This window comes from Plodia interpunctella, chromosome 24, assembly GCF_027563975.2.
Source record: "Plodia interpunctella isolate USDA-ARS_2022_Savannah chromosome 24, ilPloInte3.2, whole genome shotgun sequence".
NCBI classification, from domain to species: domain Eukaryota; kingdom Metazoa; phylum Arthropoda; class Insecta; order Lepidoptera; family Pyralidae; genus Plodia; species Plodia interpunctella.
Window position 1 is genome coordinate 2,464,950 of NC_071317.1, and position 25,705 is coordinate 2,490,654.

General features: G+C 36.3%; 2 protein-coding genes across 5 annotated transcripts in view; both read right to left on the reverse strand.

Moving 5' to 3' along the window:
- Positions 1-1,237: 1,237 nt before the first annotated feature.
- On the reverse strand, positions 1,238-9,102 carry LOC128680590 (disintegrin and metalloproteinase domain-containing protein 32-like). Of its 2 annotated transcripts, none has more exons than XM_053763834.2 (14): positions 8,927-9,102; positions 8,395-8,486; positions 7,358-7,519; positions 6,780-6,912; positions 6,226-6,356; positions 5,933-6,100; positions 5,577-5,743; positions 4,957-5,271; positions 4,274-4,460; positions 3,589-3,726; positions 3,075-3,189; positions 2,642-2,740; positions 2,303-2,392; positions 1,238-1,999 (listed from the first exon to the last, which is right to left on the reverse strand). In XM_053763834.2, the coding sequence occupies exons 1-14, from the start codon at positions 8,931-8,933 to the stop codon at positions 1,596-1,598; spliced, it is 2,208 nt and encodes a 735-aa protein (XP_053619809.1). In that variant the 5' UTR covers positions 8,934-9,102; the 3' UTR covers positions 1,238-1,595. The 2 variants fall into 2 exon arrangements, with proteins under 2 accessions (XP_053619809.1, XP_053619810.1); XM_053763835.2 differs by having other exon boundaries at positions 7,358-7,510; positions 8,927-9,101.
- Positions 9,103-10,020: 918 nt separating this feature from the next.
- Positions 10,021-25,705, reverse strand: part of mino (minotaur) — a 47,959-nt gene continuing 32,274 nt past the window's right edge. For all 3 annotated transcript variants that reach the window (XM_053763434.1, XM_053763435.2, XM_053763433.1), the window contains 13 exons: positions 22,524-22,688; positions 21,962-22,164; positions 20,930-21,166; positions 20,283-20,378; positions 19,271-19,365; positions 17,536-17,771; positions 16,564-16,762; positions 15,950-16,134; positions 15,261-15,396; positions 14,557-14,759; positions 13,695-13,822; positions 13,007-13,152; positions 10,021-12,786 (listed from right to left, as the gene is read on the reverse strand). In XM_053763434.1, the coding sequence (XP_053619409.1) occupies positions 12,596-12,786; positions 13,007-13,152; positions 13,695-13,822; positions 14,557-14,759; positions 15,261-15,396; positions 15,950-16,134; positions 16,564-16,762; positions 17,536-17,771; positions 19,271-19,365; positions 20,283-20,378; positions 20,930-21,166; positions 21,962-22,164; positions 22,524-22,688 (2,220 nt within the window). In that variant the 3' untranslated portion in view covers positions 10,021-12,595. The remainder of the gene's footprint in view (positions 12,787-13,006; positions 13,153-13,694; positions 13,823-14,556; positions 14,760-15,260; positions 15,397-15,949; positions 16,135-16,563; positions 16,763-17,535; positions 17,772-19,270; positions 19,366-20,282; positions 20,379-20,929; positions 21,167-21,961; positions 22,165-22,523; positions 22,689-25,705) is intronic.

Below are 25,705 nucleotides of genomic sequence, written 5' to 3' on the forward strand. Positions count from 1 at the left end.
ACTCCAATTCAGCGCAAGACACTGTCAAAATAGGGTTGCCAGCATTTATAAATATTATTCCCTAAATGCGATGTAATGAGCGCAAGCGCGCAATATAAAATTTCTTAGATGGTGGTATATGCGCATGGATTTGTGTTATATACCAATAATCCTTTTTTTGTTTAATATTATTAGTTGTATTAATGTATTAATAAAGTTGTGAGATTGAAAAATTGTGCATTATGGTTATAAAATGTAAATTTTGAAAAAAAAAATTGCGTCAACCCTGTTAAAAGGTAGCATTCAGTGTAATGAATATAATTTCTCAGTTACCAGTTAGTAGGTTTCCTTTCAATCATCTGTTGGTCAGATATTATGTACAATCAATAATACAAATCCCTTTTTCATTTTAATTATGTACAAAAACCAACTTTAGACAGCTTATAATATTCAAATTGTTAGTTTAATTACCACCACCGATACCACCCGCGATAAAATTCTGTAGAAAATTTGGAGTATATATTATTATTTATTATACCCATTATTATTATTTTACAGGTTATTGCTTTTGTTCATTTCAGATTTTGCGTGATTGTATTTAAAAAATATCCCCACAAATACAAAAATTAAAAATATTTTTTTTTTATTTATAATCAGCAAAGCTTAGTCATTTAAAGGTTATCATACCTACTAATCTGTAGTTAGCCAATAAACATTTATGTCTGATTAAAAAAAAACTTTTTATATAAATATCTCGGAAAACAGAAAACCAACAGAAACTAATGGGTTCATTTATTTACTTTATACAGATTCTCATACAATGCAACAATCAACACTCGTTTGCGTTATGGGTAAAAAACAATAATTTTGAAATTTAGTGCATAATTTTACAACGCAGGGGAAAAATTATTATGCTGACAACCCACAAACTTAGAGTCAGGCAGACGTACGTAGACGAGAGAAGGAAGCAGTACTTAGTAGGTCTATACTGATATTGGATAACGTTTTATATTATGCTTAATATTCGCGTTTAACGTTATAAATAAAAAAAGGTAGATATGATTTTTTTTGTGTATATCATTAACACTTGCCTTTGCCCGTGAACCAAGGCACGGCTTAGTCTGCCTGAATTTCCCATTTCTTCTTCTTTTTATCAAGTGTGTTAATTTCTAATACTGGTCTCAGATTTCATTCAAGTCGCCTAAAGGCATCTAACATGACTTTTACAACAACTATACAGCCATAACAGGTATGCGAAAGTTCAATAAGATTAGTTGAGTGTTGAAGCGTGAAGAGTGAACAAACTTATTGTTGCATTATACGAGTTATAGAGTCAGTAAATAAAAACGTATTATGTATATGTCAGTTAATTAATTTTAATTTAATATTATACAAATTCTGTGATCGACATTAAAATAACGCAATGTTTTTTCTAGCTAAAACTTACATGAATGGCAGTTATATCTGCGTCGTTTGTATCCAGTCCTTTTGTATCCAGTCAATTGGTAATAAGTGGTAATAATTTAATCGATTAATACACAACTACCGTTGTATTTAATTTATTAAAGGTGAACCGCGTCTTGTCTTGTGTGACCTTAAGACAATTGTCGCCATGGTTATTCGCAAATTTTAGGCGCCCCTTTGTATCCAATACCTTGATCTATCGGCTCTGCTGTAATGTGCTTATTGTCTTTTTGTTTCGGGGTAGTCATAGCTTCAACAGTATTTACCGAACGTTTGTCCTGCTTATCGTTCTTATTCATATATTCTTCCCTCCTTAATTTTTTCAAATGAATACTGGACAAAATAGCTGGCGTTATTTCAATTTTAGCTTCGTCATTTTCTTCTTCTTTATTAGCCGATCTGAATGAGCTTCGTCTTGAGCAAATTGGGCTGTATTTGCCGTGGAGAGATGATTTGGACTTGTCTTTTTGAAATCGCGACTTCAGCAAGCAAATCAGGACGATGATAGCCATGATGACCGTGATGCTACCCAGGGCAGTGATGTATAAGTCTCGATCTGTAGACAAAGACGTACCGGTTTAGTTGAAAAATAATATTATTAATATGTTTATTAAGTTATTCGATTAACAGTCATAAAATACTTCTTTCTCATCTTCACTGCGATGTAACAGCGCAAAAAAAATTTAACTATGATTTTTTTAGGATTCAGCTGTGATTCTAACAATCTGGCGCTGCTATTGCCTATCAACTGCCAAGGCTATCCTTTAGTCGCTTCGTATGAGATCCATGAGAGGAAATTTGGTGATCGTATTGTAGTCGAAGTACTTTGATTATTATAAGTCATAAAATGTTTCTTTACCCTTTATATTGTAATGGACAGTAGTGGGTTTTGAATCATATAGTGCTCCAGCATACGTAGGCGAGATGTCATGGTCGCAGGAACAGTTTGCTGGGAAATCGAAGCATATTAAGCATATTAGTTAGGTTTAGCGATGTGCTGATCTCGAAATTTTAGAAAATGCGCGGAAGCGATTAGGAAATATTTTGAAAGATTCCCAAGAATTTATTTCTGATCGGTCCCGTGAAATTTCCGATCAGAATCTCTCGTCAGATGACTTTAGGTGAATTGAATAAAATTTTACACCCGTATCAGCAATTATTTATTTAAATAGAAGAAGAATGAGAATGAAATATTTACGAGATTCTGAAGGTCTGGTCGGTCCAGAATCCACTGACCCTCCAAAGCCAGGTACATCACACAGAGGAGGCGCAAACCCATCGTCGCAGTGGCAGAAACCTGCTCAGAAAATTCTAGTATTAAAAATAAATATGTTATTTACTAGCAGCCTTCTCCAGTATCACTCAAGCGTACAAATATCAGCGATAGTTTTTAAGTTTATCGCGTTCAGGCAGGGGTACTTTTTATGAAAGGATAATAATCCCAATTCCAACCTAAAGTGTCAGTGAATTTATTTCTTTGTTTGTTTCTTCTTCATTCTTTATCTATTTCACTAATCTTCTTGAAACTTCGCATATGTACGAGTACGAAGAAGGAAATAGGATTCCTTTAAAGAAATTCTCCAAGACATGCGGTCTTGTGGCAGTTTTATTATAAAAATGAGAGAAGATACCTTTCGAATTACAAACTCCATGTCCCGAGCAGTTGGCGAGGCAATCCTTGGATCTGTGACGTAGGATCTGTCTCTGTTGGTCGTGCGCGGACACGCATCGTTGTCTCGCACACATCTTTAATAAACAAGTATATTATTATATGTAGGTATATGTATGTCGTATTTTCAGTAAACTTTACACTCGTAGCAGCGATAACGTTACCATTTTAACGTTATTCCAAAAATATGGTATTGTCACCGCTGCCAAATGCAGTTAACGTTATCAGCAAAGGTAACGTTATACTGGGTAACGATAACTCGTTATAATAACTCGCTATAAGTTTGTTTGTTATAACTTTATTGCATAAAAGTTGGTGTCTCTCAGGGATCACACCTAGACACATACTTTAGTTGATAAACAATACAATTTATTAATTTTAGAAGTGCGTAGCAAAGGAGGCGGGTTTGGGTTAGTAATGGGACACAACATTTACAGGGTACTTAATTAAAAATACATTGGAACCTCCCCTCCTACCTCCCCGAAACAAGGTACAGCATCCATTTTGAAGACATCCTCTGGGCAGGAATCGGAGAGGCCACTGCAATACTCGGGTAGGTCGCACTCGAGCTCGGCGGGGCGGCAGACGGTGCCTGCTGGTTGGAACTGGCAATTCTGTTGTGAAAGTTTATGAGATGTGTCAAAAAAGCGAATGCTAACCTATACATTCATAACAAATAGGTACTAATCCTACTAATATTATAAATGCGAAAGTTTGTGAGAATGTATGTGTGTAATTATTTTTTTTTTTTTTTAAGTGTAAGTGTACCTATGTTTGTTACTCTTTTCACGCAAAATCTACTCGACGGAATTATGAAATTTGGTACACGGGTCGAATATAACTTGGAATAACACATAGGGTAGGTATTTTTTATCCCGAAATTCCCACGGGACCGAAGCCCCGGGGCGCAGCTAGTGTTATACGTACATATATCCCTGAAAAGTATTCCTTTCGTGTGATATATATATATACGAGGTTAGCCACGGGCCGTACACACCTAGCCAATTGGCTCAGACGCAAAATGTTTCTTTCTCGTAATATCTTTCGCACATCTTTTTTGTACATTAGTTTGACTTACCAACTGTTCAGGCGGAATAAAGACATTTGTTCCCTACGCAATTTGCCGGTCTACGCCAGGAACTAACAAGCAAGGAATCGAACCTGTACATCGCAGCAGACACCCCCCACGCACGTAGCCTTGGCCCTCAACAGGCACGTGGCTGGATCGCAGCACTTGTGACATGAGCTTTTGTCTTCGTCCAAGGACACCCCGCAGTCACACTCCTCACCCAGGTCTAAGAAGCCGTTGCCGCATGATGGCGGACCAAACAAATGGACTGGCTTGTTCCTATGAAGAAGAGTTTAATTACTTTTTCCATAACACGTCTGGAACTTGCTTTATCGTCTCGAACTCAATCTGTGTGACTTGTCTTGTCCCTATACAATTTATGTATCTGTAGAGTTGCGTGTATCCGAACATGTTCAACTGTTGAGTTGTGTATCCAAACAGTTTACCTGTCATGTAATGACGTTTAGATATCGAATAGTAATCTATGGAGGACGACAATAAAGGCAGTGTGTGTATTGGCTAAATCCGTGTTTTATTATTGAATATTAAGGAAAACTATACAGTATATATACTATTATTATAAAGAGGAAACAAAGGCCTCGCATAATAATTATTATTTTTTATTTATTTATTATATTACGTCCATTTTTCTCTGGTGCATAAACACCCCACACAAGCGCGTTACGCGCTTGTGTGGGGTGTTTTTGCACCAGAGAGGCAAGTGGCCGTGGCTGCCTCAAATCCCGTACCTACTTCCCTCGTCTTTACACTTTACCTTAGACAAGACGAGTAGTTGCCGTCAGCATAATTCGCGCTGAGCACTTCCAAACTGCAATCCGACCAGCGCGTCGGTATGACCCTCTGTTCTTTCTTGTTCATAACGCAAAATTTATCCGCGCAAGTGCAGTTATCACCATCATGGCGCATGCCAAAACTGTGGCCCAATTCGTGGAGCATGCTGTATGCGGTTTTGACGATGGTGGACGCGGTGACATTGTGCGCAGAGCGGTAGATGATCGAGCAAGACTCTGCTGAACACATCGACTCCACATATGCTAAGCCGGCATGGCCCTTGTAGAAATCCGTTTGCCTGGAAATTCATGGAAGGTGTTAAAAAACATAACCAAAAGATATTTCCTGATTCCTGAGGAAAGTTTGTGTGATACCTTCCTCAGGAATCAGAATCACACTATCTTTTGGTGAAGACCGCATGAAAATCTGTGCCGTCTTTTTTGAAATTATCGCGAACAGACGGGCGGCAGAGAACTTTGTTTTATAATATGTAAGGATAAGTATTTATTTCCCAATTATTTTCTATCATTACAGATTCGTATCCAATTCAATATTAAAATGTATATGAAATTAGTAGAATAGGATATTAGTGGTCATACTCACGTTACGAGTTGAGCGTGATCGTGGCTCCCGATAGTGTTCAACAGAATAGTATAGTCACAAAATCGCTGGAGAGTGGTTTGGGTGTCGGGGTCCAAAACTATCCTGTCTTCCGCAGTCCACACCTCTACGCCCGTTAATGCTATGAATATATTCTGTGGCGAGAATATCTGTGGACATATAATTACTTTTTAATTATTGGTCCGTATAATAATGTCCCGTGGATGTATGTGTCGAGGATGAGCGTGAAGAGGTAACAAACAAACAAACAAACTTACATTCGCATTTAGGTATAATTTAGTTAGGATTAGGTTTCTGTTTTTCCTTTTAAAACAGTTATTATGCTCAAATAACGATACCGCATTGGCAATGTTGATGGTCTCCTGCAGTTGATGATGAAGCAGCTTCAAGTTCCTGTCGGCACCCAGGTACTGGGCGTGGTCGGCCACCAGTACCACCTCGATATATCGGGACTCCTCGTTAGCGTTGAAGAAACCGCGTTTTGGAAATGATCCGGCACGTTTATGCTGAAAATAGGGCAAAGTCGTCACGAAAAGCATACGCGGGAATATATGAATATATGACTGTAGTGCCGCGTCCAGTGATTTCTATGTTTGTTTTTATTTAATTTTATAAAAACTATTACACTTACTCGCATATTGTTGTCACTGCTTGCAATAAACGTATCATATGCTTTGTCTGAGTTCTGAGCATCGTATCCGCAATGGCGATTCTTCACATTGTTATCCTCATAAACGCGGTGCAGGGACTGTATATCGTTCTCTGTGGGTACATAATATAAAATCGTTTTTTTTTTCGAATGCGCTCGCTTTATATGCAGGAATATTGGCTAGAACTTCGGAAAAAAATGGAGAAAACTGACGTGGTGAACTTCTAGTGTTTTAGATAATAATTGAAATTGAACTTTATAACATATAAATAAAAATATACAAACATCCAAGAAGTAGCTTAATCAGAAAAAATGAAAGTTTGTATGAACGTCATGTTGAAAAGATGACTTAATTGCCTATATCACAAAAATTTGTACACACTAGAATGGGTAAACATCTTAATCTCAAAAAAATATATCTAAATTATGCTGTCTACCTAACTATTCTACGCTGACGAAGTCGCGGGTACACAGATAAGTAACTATAAAAAAGAAATAAACCAAAATAAAATTTAAGAAAGAATATAGACGATTACCTTTGACTGGCTCGATGTATCTGATGGTGGTGCCATCATGGATGACCCCACGGAGACCATAACACGTGGAAATTGCCACCCACGAGTCCTGCTTCCCTCTAACGTGTCCCGTATACTGGCATAGCTCTAGTTCCTTAAATACAATACTCAATTTTTAATGGTTTACATGCAGCATATACCTATGTGGGCATCAGTGGATCAAGGAGACCCTCGAAATAATTTTGTTTATCTAAGTAATATTAATTTTTAATAACGTAATCGTTTTTTTTTTAAATACTATAATACTTTTTTATCAATCTATTAATTTTGGTATGAAATAATAATTTAAGAAACGAGCAAGCTTTTTAAGAACGTCTCATTCAGTACCTTGCTTTAAAAAAAAAACATAATTTAGTTGCTGATGCGTTGTAGTTGCGCTTCACAGACATTAGTCTGTGAAGCTCTAATTACTGAATAAAATGCTCTAAGTTTGGAGCATAGCTGTGCATCATAGGAAAGATAAAAATTAGAGAAGAATAATTTTGAGATGGTTGGTCAAAATGACACAAATATTTAAAAAAAAAAAAAAACTTCTATACCTTATCATTAGGTCTGTGCAGGACACTCTTGTCTGCGTCCCTGTAGCTGATGACGTGGCCCTCGGGCAGCAATCCTCGGTTCAGTGACAACTCCAGGGTGTACTCATCGCCGTCAACGCTAATGGTCACCAACACTTCATCATGGTGCCCCCCCTGAGAATCCTAAGATATATCAATATTTTTCTTCATAGTCGTATTCCTCATGACTGAGGGTCGTGCTTATTATGTGGAATGAAACACATGTATTAACTTTCTTGGCATTATTAATGTAATGGTTTGCCATTGCCTTCTCCATTTCACACACAAGTTAATAATCAACAAGTGTGCAGGTTTCCTCTCGATGTTTTTCCTTCACCGGCGGCCGATGAAAACTTATATACATGAGTCATTGGTACACAAACTCATATGGCACGAGTAGGATTCGAACCTGGGACCTTTCGATCCACAGGCGAGGGTCTTCTTGACCATTACACCCACCACCGCTTTATTCCATATTTATTTTGTATTTCCATACGAATATTATAAATGTGAAAGACTGTCTGTCACGCTTTCACTGCTAAACTGCTAGACCGATTTTGATGAAATTCATAAACAGTTGATGACCCGCGAGATCAAAAATCTTTACGGGGTAGACAGTGTGCCAAGTGGATTAAGGTTGAATAGAAATTCTGAAATAGTGACAACTACTAAGATGAACAACTAAAAAAATAATAATATAATATTCAAGGTCGAAAATAACATTAATATATCATGGCATTTCAAAAATAATCAGGCGATAGGAAATCTGACAGTAATTACGTACCTCATAGATATCGAGTTATCACGTTTAAATGCATGTTACCAGGCCCGTCCACCACCTAGGGTCTTCAATGTGATAGGTACTCGACGCGGCCAAATGTTTCTACTTATATTCACAGATATTTGCCTATGGTTCTAGGAGAGTTGTACTCATTACTGTGTTTGTGTCCATCGGACCCACAATAAAAACTTTGGTACTAAATATGGATGTGGACCGTTGAGTGGATGCATATAATTACCGTGTGACGAGTGGTGGATAGTTTCCTTCTGGTCTTGCCGTGGTAGATGACCGGAGTTACAAGATGGCGCCGATCGAAGCTAACAGCGTGTTCTAAAAGAGTGTTGCGTTTGATTTTGTAAAAAAAACATCACATTTTATAATTAAAAATAGTTTTGGGCATAAGGGATTAGTTAAAGGGCACCGGAATTGTATATTTCTATCTTTCTATCTATATAGTTTGGAAAACTTTTTAAAACCCCAAGTGACACCAAAATATAGTGGACAAATTTTGTTGTTTTGAAAGCGACGCGCTATCACCGAACTCGGATAGACGCCGACGCGAATGCATGAACATTGCATAGTTTGTATGAGTGCTCTTATTTACCGCAATGAAATATCAGCGATGTATACCGAATCCGCCAAAGTTAGGCGAATTGTTCGCGGATAACGTGGAGCCGGCATGAGAAACAGTTCCGTGCAACAAATCCAGAATTATTTTTTCACTTAAAGCCTTGATAATAATAAAAACTATTGAGAACAAAATGACTTACCACTCATTATTTAATGTTGACACCATTCACCACTGTAATAATATATAGTACTTAGGTACTTATTAATGAAATTACTCTACTAGGTATAGAGAATATTTTCGTTTCGACTCACGCATTCGCTCGGCGCGTACTAGTAAAATGTTTTTGGTCTGACCAAAGTCTTCAATGATGACTCCTGTATGCCGTAACTTCTATAACTATACTCTGCCCACTATTGTGATCATGATAAACAAAAACAAAACTTTTGTGTTTGTTTATAAATATACCAATCTCAATCGTAAAAAATACGCTGACAATAAATGTCTATAATTAACTACATGACATACTATCAGTAAATTAGGATTAGCTTTTTCGAGTACTATTATTAAGAAAAAAAAAACGAAAATAGCATATATATTTATATTTACTTATGCAACTACTAATATAGAAGATTAAATAACAGAATTCCCCAGTAGGTACATATTTCATTTTCCTGTACCTTGGTATTTGAGTAAATGAGCAGTTACCCGGCCCAGGTATGTAGGTATTAGTCAACAAATCAGGATAGTACTGTCAATACACATCAAATTCACCTCTATTTTCATCGCATTAAGGTCTGTATTGGCAAGGTTGATGTGCAGCAGACTGTACAGTATAAATTGTAAGTTGGGTAAAAACTCTTTATACCTACTTAACTATGGTTGATTCTTCGGAATAGGGATATAATTTTGTAATTAATATTTATTAATAATTTATTTTAATTTTATAATTAATACATTTCACCATCATATACCTGTATATTATTACTATTTTTATGTTAGTATATAATTATTACATTAGTTCCATCATGGAACTGATAATGGCACTTGTGACCACGAAAAACATCAATTTATATGGATATATTATATCAAACATGTGAAGGTATGTTTGTTCATTCTTCTTTCACACCGAAACGGAGCATTCGATTACGATTATATTTTTATGGGTAGTGATAGTTGGAAGAGAAGAGTTTCATAGTCTTTGTCCACCTTGATTAAACTTAATCGGCTAATTTTCACGCGGGGGGAGTCGCGGACAACAGCTAGTACTTAACTAAAGATAAATAAGACACAAAATCTATGTACAAATGTTGTTTTATTCAACCTTTACGTTTCTCATTAGCAATAACTAGTCAACCAAGTAGGCAAATATACAATAATTATTTATCCCTAAGGCTTTTATCAACAGCCAATAAGCGTTCAATACAGAATATAAACATAGCGTTTCTATTATCAATGGTTTTGAAACAGTAGTGCCTTTTACCATTTAACTACAGACTGTCACGAAAGTATAGAAAACTATTTTGGATTTTAAACGAACTACAATGTCTTTGTCATTGCACTTCCAAATAAAAAAACAATATTGGTTGAAAAACACCCAAGGTTGCCAGCAGAGAAGACACAGAGTCCCCAATTATCTTCATCACTTTCATTACTGACTGTAGAGTACACATTTTGAGAAATTACTATTAAAAAACCTTTGATATACGATTATAACTTAACGTTAGTACAATTGAGACATTAAAGGCGTTACCGAGAAAAAAATTGCGGACCGATCGAGATTCAGCTGAAGTTATAAGGCACGATTAATGGGACCTGTTATTTGTTCCCAGCAGTTTTTATATACTCGTGAAGTTTACTGTCGTGTATGGTTACAGTAAAATACAATATTTTATGGAGAAACTTGAATAATTATCTCTTCTTGGCTGTCGGTACAAGTACTTTAGAGACTTATAAAAAGGCGAGTCAAAGCTGGTTATTTCCTTAAGATCGTCATATGCCGATCAGCACATGGATTATTCAACTAAATATTTTACATTTTGTGAGACAACTAGATTTGTTTGTTCCCTTTCAATATATGTATGTTATATTGGGATCATAGAGCGAAGGAAATATTAATATATTGCAATCATTTTGTGAATGATGTAGCTGACAAACAGCAAAGGAAAAATATCCCTCAATTGTGTTCAAGTAATTGCCTAATCCTTTTAAGGACTCTCACATTTGGTTTTCATTCGGGCCAAAAAACAAATAAAATAATAATGTTAAATTAGGAATAATATGTAAAAAGGAAAAGGCTTACAAAAAACACGGATTTAATTTTGACTCTTATTGCACAATCATGACATTATTATACTAAATCTAACCTAGAATGAAGATTGGTGTCTCTTTATGAACAAAATGCCTTAGATTCTGTACAATTTTACATGTTGAAAAAAATTAAATGTTGACAGGCACTATCTACCCAGCAATTAAGAATAGAAGACCTGTAAAAATTATGTCCAGTGACAGAAAACTATAATATATAAAGCACCAGTAATGTTGCTGCTATTTATTTAAGGTATAAAATGAACGTATTATTCCCACTTTTGGGAATAATACGCTAACAAAAAACACATTTCGTGAGAAAAAATGTTTAATTTACATATACATTTTAATGAAACAAATCAACTCAATGTAAAAAATTTGGTGTTTCGATTCTGTTCACACAAGGTTAGGTTTCAAAAATAGTTAAACATTGTGGTAATAAGATATTTTTTTCATTGCATACCAAATCTTGTTTGTGAATTGTTTTCTACTAATTTTGGTCTCAACTGTATATTCAGTTTACAATCATATTTGTAGAACAACTACAGCCGATAATCATTTGTGATCATTCTCAAAATGATCTATTCACAAGTATAAAATAAATCTTGAATAGAAAAAAAAACTTTTGTCTATCGAGTCCATATGCTAACACATTTGTGTTGTCAACTGTACTAATATTATGTTTTACCTCTCATTGCTTGGTGAAAACTATTATAAGAAATGCGTCGTTTACGTTGAGTGCGTCTGTACCCTGCTTAGTACTAAAGTAGGAATAAATATAAGCAGAAGGTTATATGACATTATCTATAATCTGTGTTGCAATTATACTCCCAATTCCAAGGGAGAATATTTATATTGCTGGCGATTCTTTTTCTTTTCTAGTGTATAACAATATTAGGTATTTATTACGTATTTTTGACACACATTTTAACTATAATTTGCTTAAGAAGTCGTACATTGAATATATTATCGTAGGCATAGCTGCAGAAACGTATTTTAAAATATTACACTACATATCAATTTTAGATCTATTTAAATAGATAGGGTCAGCATGAAAATGTCACATGTAATTTTAAAATGCATTTGCAACCAAGCATTCAGTAATAAAAAAGATATATATACATAAATAAATAATTTTATATCTTTTTTATTGCACTCAATACAGTCACATTTTAAGGCCCCGCTTTTAAATTACGTCGTCATATAAAATAATATAAAACAATTTTATAAGTTGTCATCAAAAGCCATTTACTTCTCAACGGCCTATAGATAAACTTAAACTACCCTTTACAAAAAATTTGCAACACAGTATCATTATCCTAACAGTCTAAATCAAAGTTTTAATCCTAAGCCGTATCGGCCCCAGTGGTATGAGCAATGTCAACGATTGTACTTTTCAAGTACTAATAACAAACGAAAATAAGTCCACTCGAATATAGACTTTGAGTCTTTAGGAATAGAAAAGGTTGTCAAGTGTACTTACTTTCACCGATGCATTTGACATCACAGAACGGATAACACTTTTTAACACTGTTAACACTATCACTAAAACTGTTATCACAGATCACTTGAGAAGGGGAGAGTCCATGTTGTATCTGTAGATGGTGGTACACACCGTGTCGAAGGTTTCTCGCTCATTGTAGGGCGGGAGAACGCGGAGATTTCTGTCCTTGCCGTGGGTGTACAAGTCTATGAGTCCCCACTGTTTCAGAAGCCTTAGGCAATTTCTGATCGCGTCTGTTGATATCGCTTCACCTGAAAATTGATATGGTTGTATTAAATTCAATTTTTATAGCATTACTTGTTCTTACTTGTTGAGGCAATTTCGGGATAAACGGTACCCTATGTGTTATTCCAGGTCATATTCTACTTGTGTAGCAAATTTCATAACAATCCGTCCAGCAGATTTTGCGTTGAAAGTGTAACAAACATACTTTGTAATATTAGTAGGATTTGATTTGATGAACAAACTTACCATATACCATCTTGTTGAGTGTGAAGTTTTCTGTCAGTGTGTCCAGTGTAGTTTTGACCACAGTTTTCTGGGAGCCATCTTGGACACAGCGGCAGGTGGTCGAGTACGCTTCCAATAGAGGTCTGATCGTGAGGAGGAGGCGTCGTCTGAAATATTTGTTTAATACATTTTAGAATATTTTTTTTATATTGGTATATTATTGCTTGTAGAAGTGTTTTTTTTAAACTATATTTAAATAATATAGGATTGATGTTATTTTATTCGTGTAATATTTAAATTTTATTTTATTTTTTACAGATTTTTTTATAGGTTATTAGGAATTGTACATTGTTCCTCGAAGCAAGAAAGTAATGGATTTCAACGAGGATGACATGTTAAGACCGAGACGTAGTCGAGGGCGTTAAATATCCGAGTTGAGAATTGTACTTTCTTCCGAGTGATACATATAGTGCTTTATACGACACCTGCCTACAAGGATAATGAAAAGATTCTTCTTAGGGACTTATTTTTATATGTTATAGTGTGATAGTAATTAAGTTATATTTGGTCGTCTTTTCACCATGATTTTCATACAAACTTTCACGCCCAATATAGTCTTTTAGGGGTTGATTTGTTATGTTGATCAAAATCGGTCCGACTGACCGATATAGCCGTGAATGCGGACAGACAGACAGACTTTCACATTAACCTCTCAGCCCTGGCGTGCGCGGAGTGAGCGACCCTGTAGCTGAGACCGCGCGCGCGCGGAGCCTCGTCCTCCTCCAGCCGGCGCGCCAGGCGCCGCGCCCAGCGCTGCTCCTCCAGGCCTTCATCCTCCTGGAGGACAATCAAATATTTATTTATTAGCTGTAGCCCTCGCTCGCGTTTATTACGTGTGTCATAAATTATTTTTTTGTTGATATCTCGGGTCCTAAGCGACGTATCGCGATGAAACATATACCAGATTTTTTGTTTAGACCATCTGGTGACGACCTCGGTGACGTAGTGGTAAAGTGATTGCCCCTGAACCGAGAGGTCCCGGGTTCGATCTCCGGTCGGCTCATGATGGAAAATGATCTTTTTCTGATTGGCCCGGGTCTTGGATGTTTATCTATATACGAATTTGTTATAAAATATGGTATCGTTGATATAGTATCCCATAACACAAGTCTCGAACTTACTTTGGGGCTAGCTCAATCTGTGTGATTTGTCCTAATATTTATTTATTTATCTGGTATATTATTTCGAAAACATCAAAGCAAGCATTAAATTCCATCCAGTATAGCGTGATGTGCTAACAAATAACAAACAGAGAGAAGACAACAATTCTAAAAATTGTTTTGAATTCTATTAGTCCCATAATTATTTTTCTTTAATGTCTCCTATGCACAGACATAGCCGACACACAGTTTTATTATATGCAATTTTGTATCGAATATGTCAAAAGACTACACTATACATTTAGCCCTCAATTTTATAATGCCATTTAAAAGATTTCACGGCACAAAACAATAGATTAATCTAGTTAATAGCGAGAAACATATGAGAAACCACGAGAAACATTAACCAACCTGTATTTTAACTAAGATATCTTCATTGAGCATCTCGTCCAGAGCATCCAGCATCCTCTCTTCGATCCTCGTACACGGAGCGCAAAGAATGAACTCTTGACTTAGAATAGAACACAATTGTAGGGCGGATTCCATCAGGTCCCAGTGAGAAACGTATTCTTGATCCGCGTCCGGTTGAGCTAGTATGCTTTCCAACGCAGTAGCTGAAAATATTTAGTATATTTTTAAATATTGGTGGAAGTTTTAACGTGATAATATTTTTTTTACTCTGTTTTATATTGTACTTTTAATAAATTGGTAAAAACATATCACGTGAATCTATTTTAACATGTATATTTTGTTTTGTTACCATGTCAACCTGTGTTACCTATGTTCACAAAATAAATTAATTTGAATTTGAATATTTTATATGAAAAAAGAAATATTATACTGTAAATCAATTTATTTGTGCTGTGTGTTATTTTAATATGATTCATAAGACATATAAATTTATATATTTACTAACGCCAACCATTATAAATTATACAATCAAACCTACCTAAAAAATCCGCCGAGTAGTTTTTGAATTTATCGCAATTATATAGACAGAGGCGACAGGGGTACTTCTTGTTATAATATGTAAAGAAGGATATTAGAATATTAGAACGTATTTGAAATTCATAGTGACGAGAAACGTGTTACAAAATGAATAATGTTGCACTCACCCATAATGGCGGGCGCAGCGTAATGCGCCACACAAGAGTTACTGTAGTAAGACAGTTCTAAGGACGCGGACACACTGCCGCACATCCGCACGTTGTCGCCCTCCACGCGCACCAGACCTCGCCCTAACATGTCCAACTGGAATTGAGACACTTCATATTAGCCTATGCTTCGTCAATAAAAATATAGCAACTCGCACATGACAGATTTTAGGTTGATTGCTAACACTGGTGTCAGATTTATTAATAACTAGCTGCGCCCCAGGGCTTCGCTTTCGTGGGAATTTCGGGATAAAAGTACCCTATGTGTTATTCATATATATCCATATTAACACAGACATATATATCCTCACAAACTTTCGCATTTATAATATTATTTATTTATTAAAACTTTATAACATTTGACAGGATATTCACATTGCAATAGTAAATAAATAATAATAAATATATCAGGACAAATCACACGGATTGAGCTAGCCCTCTAACTCAACGATACTATATTTTATAATATATACATATATAGATAAACATCCAAGATCCGGGCCAATCAGAAAAAGATCATTTTCCATCATGAGCCGACCGGGGATCGAACCCGGGACCTCTCGGTTCAGAGGCAAGCACTTTACCACCGCGCCACCGAGGTGATCACACAAAGCAACGTTATTAGTAGGATACAAGAGGAGTAGACTCACGGCGTGTTTGAAGACGGCGTGGTCTGCGCCGGAGTAGCCGAGATCCCGCCCCGCGCGACGCAACGCAGCGCCGCGTGCGCTCACGGCGCTGCGCACGCCGCACAGCGCGCCGCCGCTGCGAGTCTCAGTCAGCAACACGTACGCGACCACGTTCGTGCACATCAGTGCCGTCGCTTCCGCTGCGTCTGCGCATTGTGTACAATTACTATTATAACTGTAGATCTAAGCTATAGAATCTTATATTTCAATTCACAAGAGACGTGAGAAATACATGAAGAGAAATGAGACAGAGCGCTGATATCTTTTGTCCCTCTCGTGCCCGGCTTAAACTGCCACTTTGCACGATATTGGCCAGATTGGGCCGGGAAGTTGTATGGAAATCTTCTGCCACATTTAGTTACACTGTCAGTATAGACTGGTCTGTACAGATTTCATGACTTTGATTATAACAACAATCACAAATCGCGTGTTCCTAATTGCTGCCAGTCTGAGGTTAAACAAGTATAAAACAATGTCGCGCTGTCAATCCCTATGTATGCTTAGATTTTGATACGAGTTTCTAACTGATTTTTGTAATACGTACAATAAAGATATGACAAACAAACAAAACTTACCATAGACTAAATGCCTGCCAATAGCTTCGACCATCATCTTATGGTCCGTGGTCACATCAGCTCCATACAGACTCGAGTGACTGTGATTGTATAAGATCTGCCTGTCCAGGTTAACAGCTAAATTGTTATTCGGCGGGGTCAAGGGCCTCTCAATGGGCGCCTTCAGAAAGTTGTACTTTTGGAAAGAGGTTACCAGTTCCTGGAGACGAAAATAAAAATATAAAGAGCATGGCTTTAACAGTCTGTCAAGAAAGTGACGCAAACGGATTTTTAACGAAGTATATTTTTCTGCCATTGCAATACCAAATAGAAAGGTCAAGATTGGGTCAACACCCAGTATTGCCAGCCCCAACAGGATAAAGCGTCCTCATTTATTTTCTTCATATTCTTGACAGACTGTAAATGATTATAAAATTGACTGTCCAATAATACGAGGCACTGGTTATAAATTTATGTCTCGCAAATACATTTTGATGACTCTGTACCTTACTAATACATAGGTTAAGAATTCTACTTGTAAAATACGGATTTATGGCCTGACAAATAAACAATTATTATTAAAAACTATATCCCTACGTATTTGTTCGAATAAATAATTAATTATCTGCCTTTCCCAAAGCTAGTTTTAGAAATCATAAATAATCGGGATTTCTTTTTTGTATTTTTTGAAAGACACTGCTACGGATGAATGAGATAGCAATATACTATCTTCTCCTATACGTTGCAAGTTCTAAGCAGTGTTTGCCCCAGCCTTGTCTATGGCTTTATGGACCGAATGAATCACTACATAGTATAAAACAAAATCTTCCTGCTGTCTGTCCCTATGTATTCTTAGATCTTTAAAACTACGTAACGGATTTTGATGCGGGTATTTTTATAAATAGAATGATTCAATAGAGAAAATAGAAAAGAGAGAGGTTATGTTTCAACCCGAGCGAAGCCGGGTCTGGTCGCTAGTATTAAACAACTCACCTTCAGAGATATAGGCTGATTGAAATCCACCCTAATACTGCCGTGGTTAGTGTTCAAAGTCCTCCAAATGCCCCTCAAAGCGGACCAGAAGGTCTCCATTTGTTTGGGCATGCCCAACTGTTCGCGGACGAAATTTCCGTCGACCAGTTTATCGTAGTTTAGGGTCACTGGTACTAGCAGAGCATCGTCTATGGTTCCGTCGAGGTACGCGTCCATTATTACTGACAATATTCCCGCTGCGAAAAAAATAAAATAAACCTATGGTAAAAAATCTTTTGGGTAGACATATGACATGGATAGACATCCAGTGTGTTATTTCAATTCGCCTAAAGTCACCTGACATGATTTTTTGACTTAATAAAATGGATTGACAATAAGGTCGAAAATCGTATGCGCTTCTATTTATATTCTAGCATTCGTGTCAGAGCTAAAAAGCGGAAGACTAAATCTAATCTTAAATCTGCATTTGTCCATCTGTGGCAGACTGCACCTACGTTTAACTCGAGTTAGGCACGATAGGTTTAGACTTTATCATCTCGTCTTGCTAGGTCTAGCAAAACTTAAGCAGGTTACACCTAACTGTTGCCAACTGAGACCGGCTGCGAAATCGTTATATGTATTTATTTATTTAGCTAAATACAACGGTACACAATATGTACCCAAATGTACCCTTTTAAAGTATTTAGTAAGAAAAAAAACAGGCACAATAATTTATTAGATAATATTTGCGGTTATACCTAGGTTTAACAGACTATACCTAGGTTTAGCCGCAGTTGGTTTAACCGTAACATTTATACAAAAAAGATTTATTAAATAAAAATCCGTAGGCATCATCAACATATTTTTTTTTACCTATTTTTTTAATTTACAAATGGTTGTACGGGCCTTCAGCTTACCTACCACATTGACATTCTAAAATCCATGCGAGCATGAAAATGTAAAATTAAAATAGAATTAGGTACAATACAGCGCATATAATGCAATGTCAAAATGTTACATGTTGCACTTTAAGTTTGTTCTTAACAACAAGTGTAACTTACAAATATGTTTTCTTTTCTTCTTAAATTTAATGTTGATCGTTACCTCTTTAAGACTTTTTTCTATGAAATTTGGTCATACTTACGTAATGATTGTCCGTCTGTCTGTCTGTATGTAGTTTGTTCTCGCATCACGCAAAAACTACTGGATGGAATTTGATGCGGTCTAAACTGTTGTATAGCGGATGATCTAACTAAAAATCCGGTAAAGATTTCATCGCGATAAGTTGCTTAGAACCCGATATTGACAATAATAAGTTATGGGCCGAAGCCAGTATACAGGGTTACTGTATCTAACGCATAACCTTCCAAAGGCGCATAAGGTACATTGACACACAAGCTACAGCTTTTGTTCTACGACTTTTGTCTAAACGTACCTAATAAATATTAAAAAAATCCTTTTTTTTTTTTTAGTTTTAATGTCGTCTCTATAAACCTTAACTCTATTGTCGATTCCGCTACATGAAGCTACTCTACTATCTCGTGTTGTTTGCTTATTACATAGAGTTAAGATGTGTAGAATCACGAAAAGTCGTAGAATAAAAGTTGCTTGTTTTGATCTACCCAAGTAGTCTAGATTTTGCGTTTGATACCCTGTATAAATAACTAGTTGCGTCATACAATATATCGTCATATAATACAAAATACAGACATGCATCCCCATGCAATTTCGCATTAATATTAGTACGATATTATACCTTTTGGTGTCTGCGGTTTGCCGGTCCTGGTGCGTCCGCCCTCGATGAAGAACTCAATGTTATTATTTGCCGCCAAACCATTCAGGATGTAAGCTCTGGAACAATCAGGGTCCATGTATGACGTGTATTTTTAAAACTTTAATAATTTATATGCCACTAGCTGTTGCATGCGTGATTTTATAAATCAATAATAAATAAATATATTAGAACAAAATCACACAGATTGAGCTAGCCCCAAAGTAAGTTCAAGACTTGTGTTATGGGATACTAACTCAACGATACTATATTTTATAACAAATACGTATATAGATAAATATTCAAGACCCGGGCCAATCAGAAAAAGATCATTTTTCCATCATGACCCGACCGGGGTTAGAACCCGGGCCTCTCGGTTCAGAGGCAAGCACTTAACACTGCTCCACCGCGGCCGTCATAACCACGTCATTTTCCACGGAAACAGTTATTTTTCCGGGATGAAAAGTAGCCTATATCCTTCTCCATACTATAAATTACATGTATACGAAATTTCAAAAAGATTGGTTTAGTAGATAGAGCGTAAATTACAAACAATCTTTTATAATATTCGTTACGATTAGGATGTGTTGTTGGTTAAGGTTAAAACAAATAAAAATAATAAATCTTCGACCGCGATAACACCACTACTTTCCTACATTGTCTCTGCCGCGTCGAATATTTGTCACTCGCCTTGAAAAGGGTGTACTACTAGAGCGAAACTATAGCAGATTTCTTCGTCGAACATCACACCGGAAGTGACATGTATTTTTCATTAATCCTACTGATATCCTAATCCTATCCGTATCCCAACTAATATTAATGCCAAAGTAAGTTTGTATGTCACGATTTTCTTGAAATTTTGGATACATATAGTATGAAATACGGAAAAAGACATAGGGTACCTTTCGTCCCGAAAAAATAAGTAATCCCGTGGAAAACCCCGCGGGCAATAACTAATAAACCCATCCGTGCTGTGGCTACTTGTGTGGTCGCTTACCTCAGAGCAGCCTTGTAGACGGGGTCTCCAGTCTGGCTGTCGGCGCCCTCCGTCCGCCGCCTGATGAAGAAGGCGCCGCAGCCGCGGAGGAACCAACTACAGACAATATTACAATCAATATGTGTTAGCCTTTCGTGGACATCTGTCAATATGTATCAATCAATATCAAACAATATCCTGTGGTAGTTTTTCAAAATCTATGACAATGTGATGGTGGCGCTAGTGAACCTGGGAGGATCAACATAAACTGCCGCAAACTAGCGCCGCGACCCGGCTTCGCTCGGGCAAAACCATAATAAAAAAGTAGCCTATGTTACCATCTATGTGCCAAATTTCAACAAAATCGGCCAAGTAGTTTTTGAGTTTATTCATTACAAACAAAGAAACAAGAGAACAAAAAAAAATATTCTATCTAAATTCTAATCTTTCTTTATAATATTAGCATGGATAAATAACAATAATAAAGGACTCCCTTTACTTTAAGAAAGAAGAGAAAGTTAAACCCTACTTGTATTTGACTTGAATTTACCCAAATTCAAGTCAAATACAAGTAGGGTTTGATCTGGTGACCAGAACAAACTGTGGACCACACCTGTTTAATCATAACACCTGCGTCCTATATACCTAGTGTATTGATGAATACTCACCCAAAGAAAGGAATGCGCATATTATTCCCGGCAGCCACCAGCGGAGGCCTCAATCCAGTCAAATAAAGCGTGAACGTCACAAGTATGTAGTCGAAGTGAGATCGATGCAGCGGGACGAAGACCAATGGTACACCCGCTGCGTCGGCGCGTCGTAAACGCTCGACGCAAGTCGCCCGCGTGCCGCACCCGCCGCGCGCGATGCGGCGGATCGCTTTGTGGCATAACCAGGCCACTAACCTGGAAGAGAAACGTTTGAAATAAGTGTTGCTATTTATTGTAAGTAAACAAGTTCTTTATATATAAAGTCTTACTTATGGCACAGCATTTTGTTTTCTTTCAATTAAATAATACACAAAATATCACACTTTTAGATAATACATAAGTATATTTCTCTTTATTATTCTTCTGGTGGTCATTGAACACTTCTTCGGTTATATTTAGAATATGACGTGAAAAAGTGCCTGTGAAGGCATAATTTCTGAATAAATGATTTGATTTTATACGCATTTTTCGCTATTCCGTTTCATTCTATCTTGTTTTTAATAAGCAGCATTTAATATCATAACTTAAAGTAGAAGTCATAGTGTGGATAACGACGTAATGGTTGTTAGAGTATAATCCGTATCGCTTACTGCTTAATATATTCTTAAGTTATGGGCACCAATAACTAATAATTAACTATAAATAAATAGGACATGTAACACAAATCGAGCTAGGCCCAAAATAAGTTCGAGACTTGTGTTATGGGATGCTAACTCAACGATACTATATTGTATAACAAATACATATAGATAAACATCCAAGACCAGGGTCAATCAGAAAAAGATCATTTTCCATCATGACCCGATCTCGGATCGAACCCGGAACCCCTTGTTTCAGAGGCAAGCACTTTACCACTGCGCCACCGAGGTCGTCAATTAACTATAAATACACAAGACACATAAGCAGAACACAATATATTTTAATCGATTGATAAACTGCCTCTATTGGCGTTATGTAGTTGGTTTATAAAGTATATAAGCTGGTACTGACTTGAGCACTCCGTTGGACATGGCCGAGCTGATGTCCTGGACAATCTTGACGGCTCTGGCCTCGATCCTCCTCCTGGCAGACTGGAAGCGGGCCGCGTACTCGCTGTCGCCGCCGCCGACATATTGGTTGTTGGCGTATAACTTGTTGATATCTTCTTGTGTCATGTCGTCTACCGCTTGCTTCAGATGCTCGTCTTTTATTACCTGGAGAGAAAAAGAAATCTATTTATGCACACATAATAATGAAAGATCACATGGTAAAAATGAGTACAAATGTGCTATTTATTTCAAAAGAGATCTCTAGTAGATCCGTGAGAGAAGAGGTACTTAGTAGCAGACTGGCAAGTACATAAAATAGTAACAAAAAAAAACAATTCAATTGATACGATGAAATATTTTTCTTATAGAATAGAAGTATCTTCGAAATCGCGATAGAAAAGTCGTTTATTTGATACAATGTGAAAATTATGCTAACCCATACTCGTATGAAACACGAAGAGTTCTTTAGTATCTTGTATAGGTCATCGAATGTTGATCTGTCTAATGAAAGTCAGACCACTTACGTCAGGAACTAGGTCCTTGTAGTGGAAGGTCCTCAGGTTGCAGCACTGCGCTACGTCGCACAGGTAGCGGGAGACCACGCCACCATTGGCAAAAGTCTGCTTGCCGATGTTCAGGATGTTGATCACGCTGCCCGTGTCCGTCGCTTTTGGATCTTGCCATGACTCCTGCGGACAAGTATAATATCATTATAGTACAATTTTGCAATGCTAAATGCTATGCCAAAAAATATTATTTATTTCGAATCTTCCGTGATTAAAGGCACGTTAAGGTCACTGATATATTTGCTTTTATATTGTCGTAAACGGCATTGTGTGCGTGATTATGGCAGTCCTCCTTATCCATATTTATGGTTAGTGTCGTAACCGTAGACAGAATGTCTAACCACTTCTTTTCGAGTCGAAATAGCAGACAAATTATATTAATTTAGAATAGTACGTAGCCACAGCAATTGCGGCTTCATTCGGGTCTTCTATGGAGCAGGAGGAGGAACAGTTTGGGCAAGGTGAGTCATGGATTGATTCGTTCCTATAGACATTACAATGGGTGATGATGTTAAAACGTTTACAGATATATAATTGGATGAATACGCAAGGTCCATCTGCCATTTCGTTTTTCTCGTGCAATAAATTAAGATGTAATTTTTCTGCAGATCGTTCGATTTTCAAATACATCTACAATATAATAGATGGCAACAACATTGACTGACGTATCTTGAAAAACACGACAGACTGCCAACTAATAGAGAAAAATGTACAAATCGTATAGAATATACAGCTTTTTAGTCATTTATAACTGTAAATGACTAAAAAGGTGATAACTATCAACAGTAGTAATTGCGTAACAGAAAATAGTTGCCAAAAAAATAGATCAATCAACCTTGCGGCCACGCCCTAAATGTTTTTGAAATATACTCAAACGGAAGTAGTTAAATCTCACTTTGATATTTAATAGTCTGAGATTAATTTAATATTTGCAAATTTTGTAAATAAAACCAAGGTTAAAAATAGTACTAATATTAGCACAAAACAAACTTCACAACTAAGAATAAGAACAAATGATAGGCCCCCGAAAGCAGAAAGACTCAGACAAATTCTTCATAATGAATACTATTGATATTTTATAAACTAAAGCAGATCTGCTTTACAGCCTATAAAAATCCTCTCCCGATGAACGGATTTTCTCATATTCACCACATAATATAGACTACGAGTCGCTACTCCTCGCCACGAGCTATTTTTGTCAGTCCCCTTACACGACACCTGCGGGAATATAGATTGATGCTATTAGGCCAGACACAACTGCAAAAAATTCATTATGAAAACCTGTTAAAGTAGCATGGTCGGATTCTGCCAATAGCTTCGACACACATTCGATATTCAATGTCATGTCCAAGGCCCATGTTAAAACGCGGAAGCCATTTTGCAAACACGCATTGGATTTATCGAAGGATTAAAGATTCATAAATTGGAAGACTTCAATTATAATAAAGATCGTTCGAATATACAAAGCATATTTAGACTTTGTGCTGAAAACATGTTAAAAGAAATCGTTTTTTGTAAAGATAATTCGGGTTACAGGTTAAAATACTAATTTTAATAAAGAAAAACACAAGATAAAGATAATTTTGCAGAATGTGATGCCAAATTGATCATTAGCGAAATACAAGAAGTCTATACCAAGAAGTTAATAGTTAAGTTAATATTAGTTATTTCGCCTTTCCGAGGTTCACGGTCGAGACTACGAAGTGAGAGACGGTGAATAAAATAACAAATATGAGCATCACATATAATATAACTGTTTACGCCATTCCACAACTTGGTCGTGGCAGTGAAAACCTAACGGTGATTGTATAGAAATAGGCATTAGATCATGACACTCAAAGATGAGTATAAAAAAGTAATGAACACCAAGACTACGAATGTTTATGACTCTTAAGAACGAGATGAAGAATGTTAGCGCCCCAATGGAAGAAAGGGACAGTTGCGTCTAGAAATAAGTGTTTATTTTTAATGTACATAGCGGCAATGTCACGTTCAGCCACGATAATTTTTACAAAGACGTGGGAAAGTATTTTGATATTAAGAAGATCATATAAATAAACTAATTCTTATATATCAGTAAGTACTATTTGTATTGTATGTAAATGTAGTTTTGCTCTAACTATATCTACATCTATATATCAATTTATTAATCATATTACAAATGCGATTTTTATCACAACAAGTCATACACGTTTGCATTCATTGAAGTGTTTCATGCAATCGTAATTCTAAGAGAATCCAGAAACTGACACTTGAAACAGACTTACAATTTGGCGTATAATAAATTATCATTATAAACAATCTATATTCAAACAATGTAACACTCGTACTTTGAGATAGGAATATTTGTTGAAATAAAACATAAATCAATAATCACGTGTAGAATATAAACATATGCACGAGATTTTGAATATAATATTTTGAATCATAATATCGCTATACTATACATACTATACATATATATAATGGACAAATAAGGAGAACCAGTTTTACTTGAACTGATAGTCAACTAAAATCAAAGCTTCCCAATTGTCACTCAACTCTAAAATTTATCTTTTGCCTATATCTATCAAAACAATAGACAAATAAATAATAAACTAGACTTCAATTTTTACACTAACAATGATAAAACTCATGTCCAGGAGAAAGCTTAGACATTTCAAGTAACTAGTAGAAAGTGATCGCTTCATGAAAGTAACAATTTACTACAAGACAACCACAGTCAACTACATGATAAGCTACCCTTTGAAGATCTTTATGCGTTGGTAATAAGATTTGAAGTGAATTTGCTAATGACGATGTGTGGTTCACCGTACACACTCAACGCATCGCAATAGTATCATGGCGATGTGTTTATATTTATTCTGTTACAATGTTAGCAGCACGTGTTTCTAATTCAGTATTCGTCATCGTAAAACCTACCTATATGAAATGAAATTTCGTAAGTACCTCAACATTTCAGAAGTAATTTTCGTGCACTTTCAAATCTAAGCTTTCAAGATACGAAACACAATACTTTCATTAGTCCTAGATTTTTAACAATTACATTCAACGTCTTATAAGTGTTTTTGATAAAAACTTCAGATGCTTTCTACAAGAAATCCAACTACAGATACAATTCCAGAAATAACATATGTTTA